This window comes from Malurus melanocephalus, unplaced genomic scaffold, assembly GCF_030028575.1.
Source record: "Malurus melanocephalus ecotype Western Australia unplaced genomic scaffold, MMel_1.1 scaffold_73, whole genome shotgun sequence".
Taxonomy (NCBI): domain Eukaryota; kingdom Metazoa; phylum Chordata; class Aves; order Passeriformes; family Maluridae; genus Malurus; species Malurus melanocephalus.
The window spans coordinates 1,314,692-1,338,511 of record NW_026623305.1 but is presented as its reverse complement, the minus strand read 5'-3'; the positions used below and the strand labels follow the sequence as shown (position 1 = coordinate 1,338,511).

The window sequence follows — 23,820 nt, the reverse complement described above, 5'->3', positions numbered from 1 at the left end:
GCTGACACCCAGCGCACACCGGCTCTGACCAGCGGAGCTCCGGCCCCCGGCGCCGCTAAAACACTGCCAAGGGCACCGTTAGCTGACCCCTCCTCTGAATGACTGATAACATAAGCTTCATGCATGGTATAACCTAGTTTTCCAATTCCATACAGGAAAATAAAATGAAAGATRCTATTATATATGGCAGGTATTTTTTGAAAGAGAAGAAAGTAACCTCAGAGCTTTCTCTGTCTTTGGATTTATGGTCACGATGTTTTGGAGGTCAAAAGGGGTAGCAGTTCCAGAAGCACTAAAGCATATATTGATCCAAGGCTTGCAACTTGCTAATTCAGCTCTTCACAAATATCAACAGCACTGTTTTACAGAGGCAAGTGGTCAGAAATATGATCTCCTACTAAATAAAAGTTGTCTAACATTGAGAATGATACAATAGTTCCCTTACAATACATGATCTTACATCTGGCCTCCTGGAAGCACAAGTTGTGCCTTGAGCACATCTTACCAAGCAATCCTCACAMTTCTGTATGTGGAGTCCTCAGTTTTACCTCTTTACCATTTTATAAACTATCAAGAGGATTTTGTCTTTAAAATAAAAACAAACAAGAAAGAAAACCTCAATGCAATTATAGTATAAAAACTGGTTCTTCAAGCACACTAGAAATACAGTCTATCGCCTGTGATTCCCCATGTATAATTTTATGTTGAGATCAGTTATGTGACTGTTGTTAATAAATTCAGGGGTCAGAGGCAAGTCACTTGAGTTCYGAGTCACAGAAAATCATCCAGAAAACCCCTGGTGGGGATTTCTAGTGTAGTATCACATTATGAATTACCTTCAGTGGGTCATGACTGTCCCTGCTCCCTGGATTCTGTCCCATCTCAAAAAGAATTGCATCAGGCTGTATCCCTTCCCTTCTTAGCATGYTTTTTCCCTTTTCTTCGTTGTGTACAGGTCCTTTCACAAGTAACTTCCTTTGATATTTTGCAGATTTGCTGCAGACAGCAGTGATTTTCTTGATGATCAGTTATTTAAAAGGCCATCCTTAAGAATATTGCATACAACACTACTGAGCAACAACCTAAATATCCACCTGTTAGCAATATAAATTCTCAGACTGAATCCAGAACAGCCCTGAAACAGCTGATAAGAAGAAAAAACCCAGCTCAGGACAGCATTCTATGCAGGAATATATTGAGGAAAAGCTKGCATACAGACACCCAGGTTGGGGATTTACTCTCAAATGCTAAACTTGCAGTGTAGGCAAGATCAGAGAGAGACAGTGTCTTTTTGAGGACAAACTCTACCAAATGTGTTATAAACAGATAACACTTTTTTTTTTGTATACAGAGGTAGCAGACAAGATCATTAGCACTGGAAGCAAAAAAAAAAAAAAGCCAACATGGAAATGGGTCTTTTCTTTAGTCAAAATATTTTTATTTAGCTGTATTAGCAGAATACAGCCCCCAGTGTTTGCYCAGTATTCCCGATTTCTCATTCATCCATTCTTTCAGTACAATATATTAACACCTTGCACCTCATCAGCACTTTCCAGTTAAGGMTCCCAAAGCATTTACAGACATCAGTTAACTAATCCTCACAACAATCCTTAGCAGTAGGGAAGYAAAGTGATCTGCAGCTGCAGTGAGACATTAACATCAACTTCTTGCAAGTACTTCTTTGATTTCCAGTGTCTAGCTTGTATTATGCCAGGCTTGACAAACATGTGTCCCTGCAGTTGTATTGCATACTTTTGAAAGAAAGACTGAGTTTGAGCACTCAAAATCTAAAGCTACTTATCAACATCTTTCTTTAGTAACTTGTTGAAGGCCACACAAAAARTGAGCAGTGGAATCCAAAACTGGGAACAAAGGCACAACTTCCAGTTATATGCTATACTATGAGACATAACTCTCTGTAACTTACCTTTGGACTCTAAAGCCACAATCCATTCCCTTCTCCTTACACATTATCCTCTATTGGATGTTTCAGGCAGACTCCAAGTTCAGGTATTCACATTTGCATTTTATTAGCAAGTTTTATGTGAGAGTCTCCACAGTCATGGATTCTATATTGTATATAATGCCTTTGGATGACTTCAATGAGCCTTAATGAAAAAAAAGAAATCACTAACTCCCCAACAACCTACCAGGCARCATGTGTGATCTTTGAGTATTTAAAGCAAACTTCAGAGTTTATGGAGAAGTCTAGTACATGATTGTTTTAAGGAAAACAACCTCAACCCCAGGTTTGATTCAAATTAAAGACTAAATATTAACTTGACATYAATACCTTCTTATCAGTAGTGCATCTGCAAATAAATTCTTCATAAAACCCTGTATGTTCACAATTATACCTTGCAAACAGAAGTACTATGACTGTTCAAGGAAACAATTTTAAAATATCCATTCAGTTCATGTAAATAATATCTTCACGTTAGCTCCATCATAAGATACTGGCATGGAACASAGACAAAACCTTTTCTTAGTTAGGTTAACACTGAAAATTCAAACAGTCAAACAAACACAATGCAAGTATTTAAACGGAAACAATATAAAATTTYACTGGCTTAAAAAAACATCTAAATAGAAATCCTGGTTATTTCACTTAATTGCTAGAACCTACATTTAAAATGGTGCATTTACAGAACTATTTAGATGAATTAGGCTTCTTCTGTAACACTAAATACTGGAATTCTGATAGATTGTGCAAGTATTAAAAAATATTAACATTTTAAATGTCAACATTACAATTTTAAATAGCCTTGCAAGTGCAAYGTTATAAATATTAAAAACAAAAACCTCAGAGCTACAATTTCATATAATTTATATGAGCAAATGAAAGTGCTTTTCAAGTATGTTCATTTACAGTYGGATTCTCTTGTATAAGTCAGTGCTTAGATGGTACAATTTAAATATTGGTCTTYTTAAAAATTCTGGATGTATACATTTAACTGGATGGAATAAATGGTTTCATTTGCAGATATGTGTGCTAAATATTTAAATACAGAATACAGTTTGTGATAAATATTTAAATATGAAATACTGTAAAATGGAAATATGCTAGATTTTGTTAGGAATCACATCCTGATGAATGCCATCCTGATGATGGCATTCATCATCCTGATGAATGATAACCTGATAATGCCATGGGAGCCCTTGAGCGTAATTGTTAATTCTAACAAAATCCTAAATTATGATATGGTAAATAGTTTTTCTTCAGGAGACATAAAAGCATGTGATCATAATAAAGGCCCAATACTGACAACTTTGAAGAAATTCAAAGATCGCATGATCTGTGTCAAAAGCCATGGAATCTAATGAAAACTTTCCAACACTTGCAATTAGTCAGCCCTTACCACAGTCACTCTGAAGAACACAGCTAGTGCATGTCACCACTGTCCTGTATCTGCTGTGGCTCCCTTTCTGGCTAGTCAAGCACCATTATCATCACAGTGATAAAAAAACCAGTGTACTCCTGTTTGCCAGCCAGAGGAAGGGTGAGGTAAGTGGGGAGATACTTGTTTATTAGACAAGAAAACCAAACCAAAACAACTCTCAATGAATCATTAWATAGTTAAAAGTGCACTGAAAAGATTTCCTATTGAACCCTATCTCTCCTAAGTGCCAGATAGTCATCTTAAATGATATCCACTTGGAACACTGAACATATGTAAGCTGATACAGGAGCATTTAGTTTGTTTTGCCGTTTGAAAAGCACATGACACAAGGCAGCATTAACATCTTTCATTAAAGATCTGGTGATGCTRTAGTTTTATGGTGAAGGTGCAGCTCAGAAATGACAATATTCGGCAGAAGCCCCTGCAGATGCCATTATAAGCTTCCTCCTACAAAGTGCTTTGTCATTTGCCAAAGACAAAAGTCAAACTGTTGCCCTACCTCACCACAGYGCTGCACTGGCAATTTACAATTTTCTTTCCAGATGCAGCTGGACTTTAATAAATTATAGCTCTTCAGAGTTAGGCAATTCTTTGTAATWAAAGCAGAGTTTCATATTCTGTGAAGAGTTTATACTGGTCTCTTCATGCAGACCTGACAACGACTGATGATATTTTCTAGTTCTCCTGCTTTTAAAGTCTGTGGCACAGGTCTCCTAAAAGAAAAAAAAACAAACATTCAATTTTTTTTCTTTAAAAAACAGGGAGAGAGAGCCAATGAAACTTTGGAAATGGAATTATTGACAACAATCCTTGGCTCACTGAAATTATCTGTGAGCTACATAATGATGCTGAACCCAACAAAGAGGGGTCTTTACCCTGAGGAGAATTACAAAGGAAGCCCCTACAGGTTTTRCAGACATTTATTGTCTCCTCAGGTATTTTCAGCACAGGTGTGATGTGCAGGGATGCACGAAGTACAGTTTACCTGAACATTCTTCTTGGATTTAATGATGCCAACCAGAAGCTGTAGGAATTTGTGTAGTAGTTGCACGTCCCCCTGCCATGGCACTCTATGAATGGGACGGCCCGAAATTCTTCCAGGCAAGATCCAGGAGATGCCAATGCTTGGCCAGAAGCTTCTGAGCCCGCACTTGTGTACTGAAACCACCAAAAGGTTTTTATGAGAACTTGGCTGTCAGCTTTTAGTAAACCAGAGGCAAAAAAAAAGAAACAACACTCTTTCTAAAACATACCATATCTTCTGTGGTGTATCTTGGACAACACCAAGTAAATGCATTTATTTGATAAAGGTTACAATGAAGCACAGAAGCCTTCTGAAAATTCAAGCAGTTATGGAATTTCCTAAGTCCTGCAAAGGCCTTTTTCAGGTCGATGAAAARCATGAAACTAACCAGTACAAAGGCTAGAAAGCTGGCTTCTGTCCAGTTGAGGACAACAGTAACTACATTACAAATAAACCAAACTGGTGGGTGTGTGTTTTCATATTTTTTTTGTTGCTTCAATTGCTTCTCCAAACACAAAAAGCAGAAAAGACTTTTCCCCTTCATCTGGGTAAATGCTTGTAGAAGTAGCCTTTAGATAATTTACAGCAGTATAAAGTTGGCTAGAAAATATCTAACTTTGCTGATGTCAGAAACAGGCAAATTGTTTCAATCAGATGCTAACAGATACTCTCATTGTTGTCCACATTTATTATTATTACTACTTGGGGCCAAATTGCAGGAGGAACAAAAATTTTGTACTAGAGCTAAAAGAACTTTATCTTATGTAAACAAGAGGGTTTTAAAATTCTTTTACCTTCATTTGCTGGCATCCCTATGACATCCCACAAACATGGGTAACAAATACAAAATGCTACATCCCCCAGTATAAATGCACTGTTATTCCTATAAGCAGTTCTCTATTTGCAGTTACATTATGAACCTTCTTCACTCATATCTAATTATGGCATCAAAATTGCTGAGACAGTCTTATGTAGACAGTGTTCTGCATTTATTTTGATTTTAGCTCTCTGTGCAGCCCAGCCCCAATTTTAACAGCTCCACTCCCTAAACCTATTTCCTACATCTTAGTATAACATGTGAAAGCAAATGCATGCAGTTATTTTTGTCAGACTAAAATCCTTTAGTACTTCTCTCATCTGTTCTGCTTTTCCTCCTGCCACCTATTTTTGTGAACAGATTAGAATMGTTGTTTCTATGCTTTTGGAACTGAATAAGAATTAATAGAATTATTTTCTACTTCTTGGCAGAGGCAAAAAAATAGTTATTAAAAACCATGAATGAGCTATCGACAGCTGAAAACATAAATGAAAACAAGAGGACATAAAATTAATAATCCAAGTTGCTATGTCCTTACCATAACAAAAGAAAAACCCTTCCAGAGAGACATCCAGCCATCTGGACAYGCAGGAACTACAGTTGTTTGGCTGTGAACTGCTATTACCATTGCAGCTCCTTCACAGACAACACACCTGTGAAKGAAAGCACATACATTCAGTGCAGGCATGAGGGAAAACATGAAGCAGAGCAAACTTCTRTCTTCTAGGATGGTAGCTACCTCATGGCAGGGCTTGCTATAAATGCCACTATTCACACAGGTTTCTGTGTTTCAYGAGGAGATAAGTAAATTGAAGGTAACCCATACATCTTACTTTGCAATGGTTTTGCAATCTCTACTGGTGACACCAGACAAAACAGTTTTAAGATGGGAAATAATTCCAGAACATTGGAGCTTCTTCATTTTGCCTTTAATGAAGTAACAAGCAAAATGTTACCTTTTCCACATGCTCACTACTTTATGTTRTTCTGGCTTAGATCAAAGTTTTGTGCCTTAATTTGCTAAGATTAGAAAAAGTAATCCTTATTTCCTAAATGAAGAAACTGAAGCTCAGCTACTAGWTTGCAACAACTGGGTAGGGCAGGACAGAAGAGTGAAAAGCCTGCCTTCCCATATTAGATTTTGCTTCTCTGGGTCCTTCATGCTTTTAAAGCTTTYCTCTGAAGTTGCTCTTTATCCTTTTCAGCTGTTCTAAGCAGCTAGAAAGGGCCACATTTGCACAAGGGTGTTTCATAGCTGAGAACCTTCACCCAGCTTACAGTGTTCTTCACCAACTACAGTAAATATATCACCCATAACTTGATTTGTGCTGTATTCTAAATAAAGAAGCTGTCTTAATTTTAGTCTATCTCTGATATACACAATGATAGGGTCTTAAAAAAAAAAAAATCACTGCAATCAGTAGGACTGTGTGTGATTTTCTTATGTCAACTCTGCAGCAATAGGCCCTGTGGTGTGGCCCTAGCGTTATTTAACTTTTTGTAAGTGTTACTGAATATTTGACATACTTAGGTAAGTAATCAAAAATCAGGCTGTTGAAGTCAGTGCTTGTACTGGCTGAGATGTTCAGGTCTTTGCCTAAGATTTGCCACTCAAAACAATTTACGATGCCTTTGTGGTTCCAGAGCAGAAAAGCTAAAATTCTTATCCTCTTACCTGCTTATATGGGGCTCYAGTGCCCTGCCAGAAATGGGTGCCATGTCTGGTGGCATCACCACTGCAGTGGACAGCCAGTATGAGTAGTCATTGCGAGAAGCAAAGCTACAAACATCGTTGGTGCTACAGAACAAGAATGGCATGGTGGTGAATCTCTGCAAGCAGCTACCAGCTGTTCCTAGGAGACAGAAGAGSAGAGGTTTGTGACAGATAGGAGATTCTATTTAGTGCAGTCACCAGAAGAGACACACGATGGCACCCAATCCATTGTAGTAAAAATTTAAACAGTTGGTAACTATAAGAAGTGTCTATATAGTAAAATTATCTGAAAGCAAAACATTTCTGATTTATACAAAAATATCTAGATAAAAAACAAGGGCTAAGAACAAAATCTGTTAAAATACTATAATCTTCTTGAATGGTATCAGTCCTTGACGCAATGGCAGGGATTCAGCTGCTTAAACAACAGTTTCTGATAATATTGTTCACACTTTCAAGCATCCCATTTAGGCTCCAAAACCCACAAGATTCTCCCTCAGATTCTGTGGTGTTACTTTCAGCCCTGTACAAATGTTGCGAATGTTTATGCTAAGGAGCTATCCATAAGTAACAGAATTCCTCCTCAAAAGACTCAAAGGATATCAATAAGGAGTTCAGGAAAGAAAGGTGTCCTGAATTGACTCCAGACAACTCTGGAGATGGATGATTGAAATCAATGTTTATCTCAGACACTTACTGTAAATTTGGTTTCATGACAACTTAGCATTACTGGACTCCTAAGAATCTGACAATCTGAAATTTTTTASCAATACAGTACCAAGATCTTGTCCATGTGCTCGTTCATTTCCTTGTACAAAAAGCAGTGAATAGCCAATATAGATCTGGGATGTCCCGTGTGGGCATGAAGGAATCCTTGTTGTYTGACTATGCCGGGTAAAGATAAATCCTCTTCTTGTGGGACCAGCAATGATAGTACCTGGTGATCCAGGTAACCCCTGCAGACCTGGAAAGCCAATCAGTCCAGGTTGTCCTGTGGAGGAGAAATAAATATAACTGCAAGTATTACATTTTGTTTGAATTTTCATACCTTTGAAATTAGTGAAACTGCTTAAAAACTAACAAAAAAATTACCAATAATAAGATACAACTTAAAAATCGGTAGTATTTGTTGCAGATATAGGAACTCCTTCAGACCGAGCTCAGGTAGCTTTTGCACTACATAGCTTCATGGAATAGTGAGTATTTTAAAGAATCATGGCCATTTTTTCAGAAAAAGCTTTAAGTAAAAACATTTTGTCATGCTTGAATAAAAATATTTCATTTTATTTTGATGTGATAAAAAGGCACTCTGATACTTTGGGATTTCAAGTAAGTAGATAGAAATTATTAATAACAGACAAGAACAGTCAAGGCATGTAAATTACTATTTCAGTTGTGAACATGCACCTGTTTAAAGCTAAGAATGTGCTTACATGTTTCCCGAAAGGTACTGTAAATGTTCTGTAAATTACAGACTCTCAGAATGTGTAAGAGGAAGGATTTACAGTAATCAGCAGTGCAGTTTATCTGTAAATGCAGTAGTACCAGTCAAACAGATGTCTGCTTTCCTGTACCTCTTRGTCCTGGAAATCCCCTGTCTCCTTTTGGTCCAGGCAGTCCTGGATGACCTGGATGACCAAAACTTCCTGGTAGACCTTTTACTCCTTTGGGTCCTAAATTACAATCAACAAAAAAAAAAAATCAGAGGCATGTAGCAGTAGTTATTCTAGATTTTAATAACTGTTAAGAATAAAGTTCAAAGCCCCATATAAATGCTGCCATATCAGAATAAAAGCATAACCCTACTAAGATTTCAGACTATCCAYAGTGCCACTGTCATCTTTCCTATCAGGAAGATTACAAGGAAGTATTGAATGTTCTCCAGAAAAATGCTTTCTAGCAAGCCTGCCCCCCTGAAGACCTCCCTTCCTGGGGTGCAGAGCTGTGGAACTGGGAAGAGTGGTCAGACACCCAYTGCATATCCAYCTCATCCTGCCTGCTCCTTGCTTTCCCAWTCCCCACAGCTGTGCCAGCCTTTGCTTCTAGTGCCAATGTGGAGCCAGCCTCTCCTTCCCTTCCCAACCCCAAGACACAATCACATGGGACCACATCTAAAGTGCTTCTATTACAGGTAGTATTTCCCTGCCTCCTAAAAATGACAAACATCCTGAGCATGGTTCTGGTTGTATGAAAATGGAGAAATGTTTTCATCCACTCTGTTGCTTAGGCTTATGTTGAGGGACCTACTTCACTGACCRGGTGAAGGGCAGATGGAATGGGACAGGTTATAATTTTAGGGTGTTAACAAGGTACAATGAGATACTTTTAAATATGGTGAGGTTTTTTTAAAGGGATGTCAATGGTCTATGCAGAAGTTTTCCCACCAAACCGAAGCGTTCCAAGCAGCACACAGAGACATGCATAGAGATAAAAATAYAAATCACCTTGTGGTCCAGGAATCCCTTGAATTCCTTGATCACCTGGTGTTCCAGSGATTCCAGGCAGTCCTGGAGGACCCTTGCTTCCTGGGATGGAGAATATTTTCCCAGAGACTCCAGGTRAACCTAGCAGCAAAATTATAATGAAGACCTATTGCTTCACATTAAAAGAAAGCAAACAAACTACAAAACAAACCAAACCAATCAACCTAAGTGAGTTGGTATTGGAAGGAGAAGGGTTGGTTACCATGCTGGCCCTTTGGTCCCCGTGGCCCTTCTGCACCTTGTGGTCCAGGGGGTCCTTGATTACCCTTTTCTCCTAAAAAAGATTGAAGATACGTGTCTGGTTTAAAATGTCAAAACAACTRTCAAAGTTTCAGAGGCTTATTGAAGAGTACTGCACAATCCATGCAAAGTTCCCAAAGGGTAACACAGCCTATAGACTCATTTGATATGTGAAAGTGGGTTTCTTCACCTGTGCTGCTACTGTACAATTTATAGGTCAAGTGCACTCAATTTATAAGCTGATATTGTCCTGCCTAACTATATAAAGGTTGGTCCATAAACCTAGTTTAAATTCTCAACTTTAAACTATGTTCTTTCTATGTTACATGCTTTCATCCCTGAATTTGCAGCCTTCAAGTGCTGCCTTCAGGCAGAGCTCAGYTTCCTTTAACCTTACTGTCAGTTATGCTGAAGGCTTTATGAGTGCTGTAGAGTTTTTCAAGTGTTTGAAATTTAATAAGCATTTCTGTTCAATGTGCAAAATATGAGGTTATATTCAGACTATGCTCCACAGTTCTACTTCAAACAAAAAAATTAATTCAAAAGTATTTCTAATAGCATGTTGGGGGTTTTGACATACATGAAATGAAAGATTTTTGCTTGAGAAAGTAAGATTACTGTCTGTGTGGTAACTTTTCTGACTAGAAGAAATTTAAAAYGCACAATAGTTAACATGGAGCAGGTTAACAGGTAATGGCAACCCTGTGTCACTGTAAATTGAGCAACTGATAAATGAGAATACTGGAATAATGCAGACCTATATCATATTTAAATCACTAGAAAGTTTTCTAAATTMAAAGGATTTTCTGTCAGCTACTGATTCAACTAACCCTCAGGAATATGAAATGAAAGAAGCCAAAACATTTAACAGTTTATCTACTGATAAACTGTAAATTAGATTATAACTGGGATCATTCTTACAGCTAACAGAGGACCCAGTGCCATAAAATGCTCTTGAGTACTGTAGCTAAGAAGTTTTTGAAAAGTCACATTTTCCAGCAGTKGTGGGATATTTTCCAATCAGCAGGCTCAGTGACAAAGTCCTTACACTCATCACTCATTAAGAACAAACTTGTTTTGAATTTGCCTGAAATGGAGACTGTTGATGTTCCAGCCCCTCCTCACCTGAATATCAGTTTGACACACCCAGAGCATGCACCTCAATGAAAACACTCTTAGCAAAAACTTTCTTTCTGACCTGACCTATACCCACATCTTCATGGCAAAACCTCGTGTCTCTAGAACCCCTCACTCAGAGATACTATTATAACTCAACATGTGAATGATTGACACACAGGAGTACACAAAAAATATACAAATACCTTTTACACCTGGGAATCCAAGAAATCCAGGTTCCCCTCTAGCACCAGGATAGCCTGATCGACCTTCTATTCCCTGCAAATCGGAGAACATCAGTAATGAACAGGAGCAGCATCTCCACACTATGAAGWACATTTTGTTTTTGTTCAGAATATTCAAAACATTATGTTCACAGAATATGCTGCAACTACAATTATCTGCTCTGCTTTTAAGCATGTTAGAAATAATCTCATCATTGTTCATATTATTCTGTAATACAGAACAGCCAAGGAAATTACATACCAGGAATTTAAAAAAAAAACAGTTGATCTGCTTAAGTCCATAAAACCTACTTCTCATATGCATTTTAGTATTTCCTCTGATATAAGGTGGTTTTGTGGAAATGGCAAGGAGGGGATGCTCATTTGGTTTTGTTGGTTGTTTTTGGGATTTTTGAGGGTTTTTTAATGCGTATTATTTTCATGGAAAGAGCAAATTATCAGTGCAGTAAGAAACAACCAATACTGCTGTCACTGACTTTGGGACCAGGAGGACCAATGTCACCAGCTGGGCCCCTTGGCCCTGGAATGCCATCTGCCCCTCTGACACCTTTGCTTCCTTTCACGCTGGGAGTGGAAAGACCAGGAAGTCCTGGAAAACCCGGAGCACCTGCACAGAAACATCAGGGTAAATAAAGACTACTGCCAACAGCTTTTCACATAGATTACATACAACTCAGTGCAACGTTCAGTGGCTCCATAATGATAGTCATGTTTACCAGTTCAGTGATTTCCAAGGAAATATACACACTTAAAAAAAATTCAACAAATTTCTCCTAGCCTGCTAATTTAATCTGAGATCAGAATTTACAGTACTCAATAACATTACAGTTTTTTGAATATCCTCCTTTTTAAGCCTGGAATCACAGAATCATTTAGGTTGGAAAAGACCTTTAAGAGCATCAAGTCCAAYTGTAAACTTAACACTGCCACATCCTCCACTAAACCATGTCCYKAAGTGCCACTCATGCTACCTYACATCTTTAAAWTTGGATCTCAGCTGCCCTRCAGMCCACATGGGAAGGAAGCAARATAATGCAATYRAGTGGACTGGACMTCTTAGAGTTATTTTAATTTATATGCCACAGCATAGACCATGTTGTTTGCAATGATAATATTGCATTAGCTACTAAAGGGACCTTTTCAATTATGAAATTCTTTTGGGGGAATACTCCTTTTAAACTTGAATTCTGGACAGGCTGACTTCTACTTTCAATTATCAGTATATAATTTCAGATAAACAAGAAATTATAAAAGCACACCTGGTCTTCCATGTGCACCTGGACTACCTCTGCTTCCTTTCTGGCCAGTGACTGCCATGCCTGTGGTGCCTTGAAATCCAGGTAACCCCATTAAGCCAGGAGGTCCAATGGGTCCTCGATCACCTTGTTGACCTTTCACACCTGGAGGCCCAGGAAAACCAGGCAGTCCCATGTCCCCTTTGATTCCTGCAAAGTGTAAATATTACATTTCGGGAAGGCTGTCAAGACAGTAAGAGGATGTGAGACCTCAGAATAGGAGTTYCCTATACCACACAGGTGGAATTCAGCCCTTTTTTTCAGTACAGAGAAGCCCCCCAAAGCCACCTTGGTACTCTGAAGCAAAGTAATTGTGAGAAGACAGGACTCACTGCAAAGTACACACCCCTTTTTTAAATTAAAAAACAAACAAACAAACAAACAAAAAATCCCATTCCGTTTCAAAGACTGCACATACAAAGGTATAAACTTGAGAGGAGGATAGACAGACCAGAGAAGGGAATATTTATTGATGCTTCTTTGCATGTGAGAACTAACAAATCCTTTTAAACTGAATTCCATCTGGAAGCATCAATATGAATGCAACAAAGCAAGATGCTGCAATATGTCACCTTCACAAGACCACAGAAGTCAGCTTCTTTATTTCCCTTTTACAATAGTCTAAACTTTAAAAGCAGCAAATCTTGACATTTAATATGAAGAACTGAATCATTGATCAAAAGCACATAATCACTCTTGATTTCCTCTGACACTTAGTGCCACTCCAAACATCCGAAAGCAGGAGCGCACTTGATGATGATTCTGAGATTTAAAAATTAAGATGTTGCTTTTTGAAAAGACAACTCACCTCTACGGCCAGGAACACCTCGAAGGCCAGGGATCCCCCTCCCTGGTGGTCCTATAAAATATTAGGCCACAGTATACTCAAATTCCAAAGTAATTTTCAGAAAACATCACAGTTTTCTAACATTGCATACATTTTATCAGTATTCACTGAATCAAAAGGCAGAGTTTAGTTACATGTAAAATAAATGTTATCATTTCCATTTCTTCTATGCAAAAAACACAAATTCAATTTAAAGTTTTTATTTATAGGAGGAACTCTAATTGGTCAATCACATTTAAGGTATATTCTACAAAAATAAGCTCTTCCTTTTTTTTCAGAAAAAAAAAAAAACCAAAAAAACCCTGCATTTAATTTAGTTATTAAGAAAAATAGAAAAGTAAGTGTAAATACCTAAAAAAGAAAATACAACAAYTGTGATTACTTTGAAGTTAACATTAATAAACTTTCTAAATACTGTGGATGCCTTCTCAGTATCTTCTTGATACTAATATGCAAAGAAATATTTTCACTGTAAAATTCTGTCAGAATTCAGTCAAGGAATAAATCTAGCTGAACATTGATAACATCAGGAGCRATGTATAGAGGAAAGGTTTCACAACCCAAGGTTTAGATCATGGAAACTTTCATCACTCATGGAGGGAGACACTGATTCCTTTTATTTTATATCAATGTAACAAAGAAGACTCTTTTGAAAGGATTTTGGTTCTTTCAATCTCTTTGAGATGAAACCCTTAAGAACTGTTAACGGCAGTACTTTGACTCTTGCAGACATGAACATTTTTAGGGAACGTTATGACAAATCACATGTAGAACAGAGCATTTATAATGCACTTGGGTAGTTGRCAGCATGTACAAAAATTATGTAGAAAAACATGTATAACGTTCTACTTATAAATTTAGCTTGGGGTCCACAGAGGTTCCTTAGTAAGCCTTCCCAAATAATCCTTGTCAGTATAATTACAGACAAAAAACAATTGTAAAGTAGAATAAAAATATTTCACTGGTGTTACCTGGTTCTCCCTTTACTCCTGGGGGACCAGGCATACCATCTTGACCTTGAGTACCTCTTTCACCAGTAAGTCCATGTTTTCCAGGGACTCCAACAGCACCTGTGAATTATAATGGACCACAATATAATTTTTACTTCTGTAATTTTTCAGTGAGAAGATTTGACTCCCCTTTATTAAAATTTAATTAGCTGAGTTACTTCAAAGATAGACCTGTGTTGGTATAGAGCAGCACACAGCTTGTATTGAGCTCACAGGACTCCAGTGGATTTAACACCCTCACTGTTTTCACTGCATGCATATATAGACACCTTCTGTTATATTTTTACACACTGCCCCTGAGGTATATKTTAATTCTGCTTAAGTTCTATGGCTTTAGCAGACAGATACAACTCTGCCTCCTCTTTCTACTCTAGTTAATATTTTTCTCTTCATTTACCTATATCTTAGTTTGTTATTTTCTTTTAGGAGGTAGAACAAGCCTTTTTTGTGTGCTTGTCACACCTTGAGACTTTTGGATATGTACTTTTAAATAAAAATGACAAAAATCTTTCCACTAGGGAARTAAAACAAAAACTTTTTGCCTCAGCTGAACTGGTAACATTGAAAAGTGGCTGTTCAAAGGAGACAAACAAAGCCTCAAACTGAAATGAAATCCCAGACCCAGGGCAGTGACTGAGGAGAGAGGATATAAACACCTTACCAGGAGGGCCTGGGACTCCCTGCTGTCCTGGGCGACCCTGRCATCCTTTAACACCAATAGCTCCAGGGGGTCCACACTTTCCTGTAAGAAGAAGAAAGGTGGCAGAGGGAAAAAGGCATCATCCCTTAATCAAGATTCAGTTTAAGAGCTTTGCTATCATTTCTGCTGTGGCWAGTTCTCCAGGTGATGCAAGCTGGCCTGGCTGCACTGACCACAAAGGAGCAGTTGAGGTTTACACTGTCAACATACATGAATTTGCCACCCCACAGGCACCCAGTTTGAGATATTATCTTCTTCTAGGAGCATGTCATCAGCTCACCATCCCTCCAAAAGTACCCCATACCTGGAATTCCTGCACCTCCAGTTTCCCCTCTGATCCCATGTGGTCCTGGCACTCCTGTAAGTCCTGGATGACCCTGTGATCCTCTTTCCCCTTTGCTGCCAAAACCTCCTGGGGGGCCTGGATCTCCCTGAGAAACAGCAGTTGCACACAAACAGGTGAAGAATGACATTACAGGCCATATTTGAAGCACAGAAAAATCACATGCAATTTTAAAGGTTAAGTACACATAATCATGATTTATTATGATTTTCAGACAAAAATCCAAAGCAGACTAATACAAGGTCTTCTTATAAGAAGTTCTCATCACTGATCCTTTAGACATAGCTAAAATCTATTTTTAACCTTTACAAAACAATTTGCCTTTAGATATTTTCCCTGGCACAGATTCCTYTTCAACTTTATTCTATCAGCTCCTCTTTTGATCCAAACACCCATTCTTTAGRTTATATGCAGTTATACAAAATACTGAAATGCCTATTTTTTTCCTTGAATTCCTACTGACTTTTTTTGACAGTCATCTCATTGGGGCTACTCAGATAACACACAAAATAAAGAAATTATTTAGACYGTTTACAAGAATTATAGAGGAATTTACAGCATCAGCCACCTATTTCACATCATCTCACAGGTAAAAAGACTTGAGCTATTCAACAACCAGCACATGTGGAGTAAAACTAGCCAACTGATCCAACATAAAAATACTATTTCTTTCTTAGCAATACATATGACCAAACATAAGGTATACTGAATGTAATATATATTGCTAAGAAAAAAAAATCATCTTATGCAAGGGTATTACCAGACTATCAAAGCCAAACAGTACAAGTTTAGATTAGAAAACTATTGCATTTGCTAAGATGATGTTTAGCTTTTTAATGTCCTTGTTCTTAATTCTTCTTGAATTAGGAACTTTTACAGTGAGCAAGTTACTTCAAAGATGTTCTATCTTTACAGATAAATTCTTGCACAAARTAAGTGAAATACAATAAACTAAAAAATTTCTCCTAATGACACAACAGAATTTTCATGTCTTATCACTAATAAACCATCTAYTTCGTCAAACTCTGCAGTTCTTGCATGGCATTGTTCTGTTTCTGTAGTCAAAGGCCCTGCCTAACAGGAACATTTTTCCACTGCCTTCATACCTTTGGACCGGGTTCTCCTGGAGGCCCAGCAGATGGGTACCCAGGATCTCCTTTGTCACCCGGAAAGCCAGCATAGCCTGGAGGACCAGGGTCACCTGCTGGTCCTGGAAAGCCTGGAGCTCCTTTCTGGCCTTTTGGACCTGGAAAAATACCGATACTGATACTGTTCTTATGAGATTCATAACTGCATATCACACCTCATGTTTTGTGAGCTAGTGCTTATATATACAGGTATTAATTCTTCATTAAAGTAATGTAAACACTGATTTTATTTCTAAAACGTGGTTCTWACATGTAACAATATATAAATTAAAAAAATTTAGATAGGAAGAATTGCATTCTGCAGGTCAAGCAAATGCTGGGGTGATGGTACTTCTACAGATACAAAAGAATAAATCCCAGTCTAAGTGTGGTGTAGTGGACATACAGGACAGCTCAGACCTGTGCCAATGCTTCTATAGAGCTCTATAGAGCTATGAATTTGCTATATTGATTGAAAGAAAATGACCTGGCATTCCCATGTTCCCTTTGTCTCCATGTGCTCCTGGGAATCCTTGTCTGCCAGGAATCCCTGGAAGACCCATAAATCCTTTGACCCCTGCAAGACAAAGAAATAAATGTCATCTTCATGTATTTGTTTTAGACACTGATTGGATGTTAGAGCTCTCATGAATACAAAATCCTCTATCACACCCATTCTTTTGCTATATTACTATTTTATAGATAATCAATACTGAACCTTTTGCCCCATAACAMAGATAAAATTATCATTGTTGTATTCAAAAAGTCAAGGAAATAACAAACACCTGATGTATCAACATTAAAATTAAGGTTTGTGACCACAGAACTTAGAAGCAGCCACCGAAATATATTTTTGCARCATTTGATCAAGATCATGAATTTGTATTTACACACTGAAATGGCTCTCCTTTAATTGCCTGAACGCCAGTTCAATCTGATTTTGTGCATGGAAYAACCACATTATTACTTACTCACTATGGACTTCTCATGACTAGTATATAATAAAAAGCTCCTGAGTGTGACCTAGGCACTTCTCCCACTCACTTATCTTTAGATTAATTTAGCTAAATTAGCACTCAGTTTAATGACTAAAAGATCTAGATGCATCTAGAATGTTCTCAGAACATTCTTTCTAAATTCCAGGGTACCAGCAATGCCTGACATTTTTGAATCTGCTTTTCACTGAAAATCTGTTAACTTTTGAAATACAAGTCAAACATGTAGGCTTTGGAAAGGGAAATACAATTCATCTGAAAAAAAAAACCAAACAAACCTTAAGGTATTTTTGTGCACAATTTTAATATTAATATTTTAGAACTAATTTTAAAATAATATCGAGAATTCAAACTTCTCTTTACTTTTAATAAATATTAATTTTTATTGATTGGCTTAAGCAGCTTTTAGACTTTATTATTACTCAGGATTTAATATTATTTTCCATTTGTCATCCCAAAGAATGATCTATATTTGAAAGAAAACAACGATTCATTTAGTGATAGCTGCTATAACTTTCAATAGCAGCTTTTGAAATAGCTCAGTTTCAGAATTCTCAGGAAAGCTTGAGAGTTWATAGAGAGAATGTGGTGCTACTTCTGGAGCCAAGTTGGTGTGCATTGGAGCTGTAGAATCTCCCTGTCCACATGGTACAGTAATTATCAAACACATATTCCATACCTGGTACACCAGGCATTCCTTCAGACCCATCAGCACCTGGGGGACCTTGCACACCRACATCTCCTTTTTCTCCCCTCAGACCCATTTGGCCTTGAACTCCTGCAACAAAGTTGTATTTAAAAAACATTACAAAAGAAAATCTTAGAATATAAGTTCTGTGCAAAGTTTAAAATTTTATAATTCTTTAAGCTAATGAAAGAGAAGTAGAGCATATGATTTTCACTCTGTGAACACACAAGCARAACACAAACTCATATTTAATGCCTTCTGTCTTTTACATGTGGAGACAATAGGAAGGCTCCTGAAAGCTTCCACAGAAAAATATCAATACAAAAAGCCAGACAGCATTAGTTAAGCATGTACAGCTCATATACAGAGAGCCCATATTATTACTGCAAACAAAGGAGTTCTTCGGACAGTCAAGTTTTTCTGAGATGATTTAATGTCTTTGCAATCCAGCATGTGGTTGGTAAGTGCAGCCATTTGTGTAAAAGGATACTAAATGTGTAAAATCATAAATTGCATAGCACATATGTATATAAGCCTCCTGGTACTACTGACATATTATTACTGGTTTAGCATTAAAATAAAAGCTTTTGAAATGAATAAGGACATGTTAAAATTGAACTGAATATTAAATGTAATATCCAACTATCCCATAAATAAGAAGGCAGTTACAGTGTTTAAGCAATAATTATTTCAAAGCCATGTGAGTACTCTCAGTAGTCAGTTTATTCCATATTTCAGAGTCCAATGGAACTGCAAAATAGATTACARCCCTGATTAGCTTTTAAATAACGGAACAATTAATCCGTACCTTTCAAACCTCGTTCTCCTTTGTCCCCAATAGCAACCAAGGTTTCAGATGGTCCAGGAAATCCTTTATCACCCGGGTCGCCTTTTTCTCCTAGAAACCCTTTTCTTCCCTTTATTCCTGGGAATCCAGGAGAACCTGCAAGAAAATAGAGGGAAATTTTCTGAATAAACCTGACTAGACAATATGATAAAGGAAACCAGACAGTGCCAGTCTTCAAGAGCACTTTTAAGTTATATATGTAAATATACACTCCAAACCAACAATCTAAACTAGCTGCTCYAATCATCAATAAAACACCTGTGAGTACAGATTATGGCAAGAGATGGTAATGATKTCTTATAGTGAATAAACATATAATCTTGTGTCTGCTGAATAAATATAATAATGGTATCCACACAGGATGGAAAAAAATAACCAGCAAAAAGGCTCTCTGCTCTTTATTTAGCAAATCACCAGCCACTTTTGAAAAGAGCAATGAAAAAGAAAAGGTGGCAAGTCAAAACTGTTAAAAAATATGAGGATGTCATTCAGTCTGCAGACTGCACAAATATAGAAGACAGATTTACCAAGACTCAAAGAAATTGCAATACAACATCTGTACTCAGGAGTGATAACACACACAAAAATGGATCACAAAACTAACTTGGGCACTGAAGTTCCTGTATACTGAATGAAGGCAGATGCAGTGGTCACTTGCCTCTGATACCCGGGTTGCCCGGTCTTCCAGCCATGCCAGGGGGTCCAGGAATTCCTAACAGTCCCGTTATACCTGGGTCTCCTCTTGAGCCTGTGTAATTGAAGCAATAGGAATGTATTTGTTAGTACTGGATCAATTAAACAGAACATTACTTCAGAAAACTACACATATGCCTGTTATTTCAGTGTTTAATTGTTTATTTTATTTTTTTTTCTCCATTTCTGTAACTATCCAAGCCAGTTTTCCCATCTTTAACCACAGAATCATGATTTATAACCCCCAAAATACCTAAATTAGCAGCTGCAACAGGTCCTATCAATGAATGAAATAATTAMGAGTAAGGATAATGTATCTGAGATATCCACAGAGGGATGAGACATCTGTCACGAGATGTACAGRAATGACATTCCTTTCTGCCTCAGGAGTCAAAGACCAGCTGAGAAATAACAACTCCCTCAAATGACATCAGAAGTTTATGTTTGCATAACTGAGTTAAGGGCTACATGTTTACCAAAAGCTTTATAGATTTTCAGTATAAAAAGGCATGTACCATCTCTTTCCCACAGACGAATTATTTGATACTAGGGAAAAATCTGTGTTTGAAATAACAAGCATTGCATGACTGATTTATTTTACTCTTCAAAACAAATATGAACATATTTCTGAAAGAAAAAAACAAACAAATCAACCCTACAGGGACTACTTCGCCTACTTAAAGCTATCTCTGATTAGCGACAGAGCTTGATCTAACTCAACTCTGTCAGGCTCTAGATCTGAACTCACTTTTTAAGAAGATGGCATTACAAACTACCTGTTTGAAAAGGCATGATGAATAAGAACTAAACACCTTGCATTTCCATTGTGCTGGGGGAGTTCCTTTAAGTAGTAACTATTTCATGTCCTACTGTAGAAAAAACAAGGTAAAAGGCTGTTCTCAGAAGACTGTTACAGAAAATTCCACACTATGTCAAGAGAGCTTCAAGATATGCTCATGCTTTAGGGAAGAATRGTTTATTAGTTTTCCATATAGACCTCAAAGATAAATGAAAGCTGTTGACAGAAAAAAACATTTCATCACCTTTAATCTGGAAAAGTATGACCTTTTTGTGCACCTTTTTGCAAAACATCTTTCTGCAAAGACTCACTTAATTGTTACATCAAAACAAATACGCAGGGAATTCTTACCTGGCAAACCAGAGATTCCTGGCCTTCCAGACTGTCCCTTGGGACCAGGTAATCCCATATTTCCCTGAAGACCTATCAATCCAGGTTCCCCAGGCCTTCCATAGATTCCTGGGACACTCAAACCAGGAGGACCTGGGTTTCCTTTTGAACCTTGTAAACCTCTTCCTCCTAAGAAAAGTACAGGACAGTAGAGTACGGTACATCTGTCTGAAAAACAAWCCTTCATTTCTATCTTTACATCATAAGTACAATTTCCCATGGAATTTGGGTCAGTTTGGATTACTTTTTATWGTGTCCAATGGAATCTGAATCTTAATCCATTTTCATCAGAGTATGTGCTTCCCTGCCTTCTACAGAAAGAGTATCTTTTAAATGGACTCCTATTTTTCTTGCATATTATCCTACAATCAATACCCAGTAACAATTTCAGCTCCCTCTGGCCATTGGAAAGCAGAAACAACACCCAGACTAATCCAGCCAAATGGCACTTTTGAGTCACAAMGTCCTACCTGGTGGGCCTGTAGCTCCCTGGCCACCTGGCAAACCTGGCAGGCCAATAAGACACTCAGCAGGTTTCCCTGGAAAACCTGGGTCTCCAGGAACTCCMGGTGAGCCACGATCTCCTAAAAGAAATGAGACTGGATTCACAACCAATTTAAGTTCCAGGCAGAGTGAATACTGTTTGACTTGGCTTTCCTTGCTCTACTTTCTGAGCTTCTCTGACAACATTACCTCTTAGGCCATCATCACCATCATGTCCAGGATGTCCTGGTAGGCCTGGTAGTCCTGGAAGGCCACCTTCACCTTTTGAGCCTGGACTGCCATGACCTCCTGGTGAACCCATTCTTCCTGGCTCTCCAGGAATAACCATGCCTGGGTCACCCTGCAACACAGAGAGAAATGTAAACAATCCTCTACACTTTGCAAATCTGCCAAATATTTTCTCCTCTGTGGGAATAATTATCTTATTTTATTAGGGTAATTCTCTTTATTCCCTTTGATCTTTCACACTAGAATTTCCARTGGCTTCAATTCAGCAGACCACTGGATGGTCCTTATTGACCAGCTGAGGAGTTCATCTAGACAGCTTCTAAACTTTGTCTCCTAACCCTAAGAACTTGCTACTGAGCAATGCAAGACACTTYCCCTAATCTGGTCTTTACTGCTTTGATAGGGCTGCTTTTGGTAGCTRTGAAAAGCTTTGGACCTCTATCTGAAAGCAGGAGTGAAGTTTTGCAAATGTAACTTATTCCTTTACTTTCATGACTTTTTATCAAAATATTTATTTAAATGATCAATGTAAGCACCCAGGTATGTCTCAATACCCAGTCAGTTGTTGGATTTTTTTGAATAATTCTTCTGAACCAGTTTTCGATGAAGACTGGTTTTATCAAATATCCCAAGCCCTGACTGGAAAGTTTGTATTGGTAGGTTTTGTTCACTGAATGAACTGCTGGTTGTTTCGAGTTCTGGCTGTGAATACCAGCAAATCAGTATGTTCATAAAGCAGGTTAGTAGACCTGAGCTTATACCAGCCACTAATTATAYACTTGGACCTCAGAGGCCACTTCAGATCCAGTTGTTCTGTGGCATCACATACAGATTAAATAATAATAAAAAAAAAAATTCAAAACCTCAACCCCCTTCCTTTGTCATGTCAAAAAGCACACAAAAGAATGACATAAGCGCACACATAGAAAATGGAATGCCATGTTTTCAAATAATTTAGATACTAATATTTTGTTCAAAATTGAATCCTAATTACTGAGTAGTCAACAATCAGTAGATTAGCTTCTGTTAATCAGCAAGAGTGGCTGCAGTATAACCTCTAACCTACTTTCTTCATGCTTGAGCTCAACAGAGCACTTGCTTAAATGAAATACATACTTACTTGTCAATGATCTCCATCAAATATATGCTTAATTGGATTTCTGAACAGGCATCTTTTCAGAAGCTGTGGCCTGAATTTTTTTTGCTGTAAGCAATGTAATAACCTCCTTGTGGTCTGAAAGCTGAAGTAGGAAAACATCCCAAACATTGAAGTTCTGAAATYTTGTATTTGGATCTAAAATTTTGGCTTGAGCCCCTTTTTTTAGAAAGAATTTAATTTCATAGTTCGTGCATCACTAGTCAAGAAATAAAGGAATTCCTATATTCCTTACAATTTTTAATTTATTTGCTCAGTATCAAATTTAATGAATGGGAACATGGAAAATTTTGTGCTGTATTTCTGACCAAACCTTTTGTCCTGGTTGTCCTAGGTTTCCTGCTCGGCCTGGATCTCCAGTCTTTCCTTCAAAACCTGGTGGCCCTCTGCCTCCTGCAAGTCCTTTATCTCCTGCAAAAGGAATTAAATGGCAGTACAGATGCTTTATTTTACAAAAGGGTATTTGTATTTGTGCAGTTATGAGCCTCTGACACTAATGCAGCTTACATGAGCTGAAGGGAGCATCTTGTGTTCAGAGTTCATGTGAAACTCAGCATCTTGTTCCTTACATATTCACTCATTATTGACTGCAACTCACTTATTAATTAGCTGATTTGAAGCAAGTAACAATTGTTTTTTTCAAGTGAAGCCATTCTGATATAATTTCCCTACTTTTCTCTTTAACAAGCAGCTTAGTACTGGTTTCAGTAGCTGAGCTTTATTTGTTAACTCCGGTCCTCACCGGATTATGAGAATTTCTTAGTATTCCTGGTGTTCGAAGGGAGTACAATTTTGCATGAAGAATGGCCAAATTTGCAATATTGGAAATGTTTTCTGTTACCTGCACATTAGAGCAGGTATTACATTGTACATAACCAAAAATAATTAAAAATAAAGTACTGACACTTATACAGTACCATCTCTGTAACACAGATCCAGCTAAAGAGAATCCATCTGAATATAGTGCAGCACTCAAATGAAATAGTTGCACCAGTTTGGGCAATATTCCAGAAAGCATCAATGTCTTTTAAAGTATTTTCCTACTTTCAGCTTTGATACTTGATATTCTGAAATACTTCAAAATATTTCAAACTTGCAATTTCTAAAACCTAAGGCAGCAAATTACAAGACTTCTAAAAACATTTATCTGTCTGTTCA

At 37.6% G+C, this 23,820-nt stretch overlaps 1 protein-coding gene across 1 annotated transcript in view; it reads right to left on the bottom strand.

Annotated features, from left to right (window-relative positions):
- Positions 1-1,426: 1,426 nt before the first annotated feature.
- Positions 1,427-23,820, bottom strand: part of COL4A3 (collagen type IV alpha 3 chain) — a 55,639-nt gene continuing 33,245 nt past the window's right edge. The window contains exons 31-54 of the mRNA XM_057366858.1: positions 22,976-23,073; positions 21,468-21,618; positions 21,245-21,358; positions 20,736-20,903; positions 19,551-19,640; positions 18,854-18,988; positions 18,037-18,135; positions 16,850-16,939; positions 16,342-16,481; positions 15,197-15,323; positions 14,854-14,934; positions 14,154-14,252; positions 13,144-13,194; positions 12,300-12,485; positions 11,517-11,647; positions 11,002-11,074; positions 9,642-9,713; positions 9,401-9,520; positions 8,531-8,629; positions 7,735-7,947; positions 6,918-7,095; positions 5,781-5,895; positions 4,387-4,559; positions 1,427-4,114 (exon numbers count right to left, since the gene is read on the bottom strand). Of these exons, the coding sequence (XP_057222841.1) occupies positions 4,030-4,114; positions 4,387-4,559; positions 5,781-5,895; positions 6,918-7,095; positions 7,735-7,947; positions 8,531-8,629; positions 9,401-9,520; positions 9,642-9,713; positions 11,002-11,074; positions 11,517-11,647; positions 12,300-12,485; positions 13,144-13,194; positions 14,154-14,252; positions 14,854-14,934; positions 15,197-15,323; positions 16,342-16,481; positions 16,850-16,939; positions 18,037-18,135; positions 18,854-18,988; positions 19,551-19,640; positions 20,736-20,903; positions 21,245-21,358; positions 21,468-21,618; positions 22,976-23,073 (2,888 nt within the window). The 3' untranslated portion in view covers positions 1,427-4,029. The remainder of the gene's footprint in view (positions 4,115-4,386; positions 4,560-5,780; positions 5,896-6,917; positions 7,096-7,734; positions 7,948-8,530; positions 8,630-9,400; positions 9,521-9,641; positions 9,714-11,001; positions 11,075-11,516; positions 11,648-12,299; positions 12,486-13,143; positions 13,195-14,153; positions 14,253-14,853; positions 14,935-15,196; positions 15,324-16,341; positions 16,482-16,849; positions 16,940-18,036; positions 18,136-18,853; positions 18,989-19,550; positions 19,641-20,735; positions 20,904-21,244; positions 21,359-21,467; positions 21,619-22,975; positions 23,074-23,820) is intronic.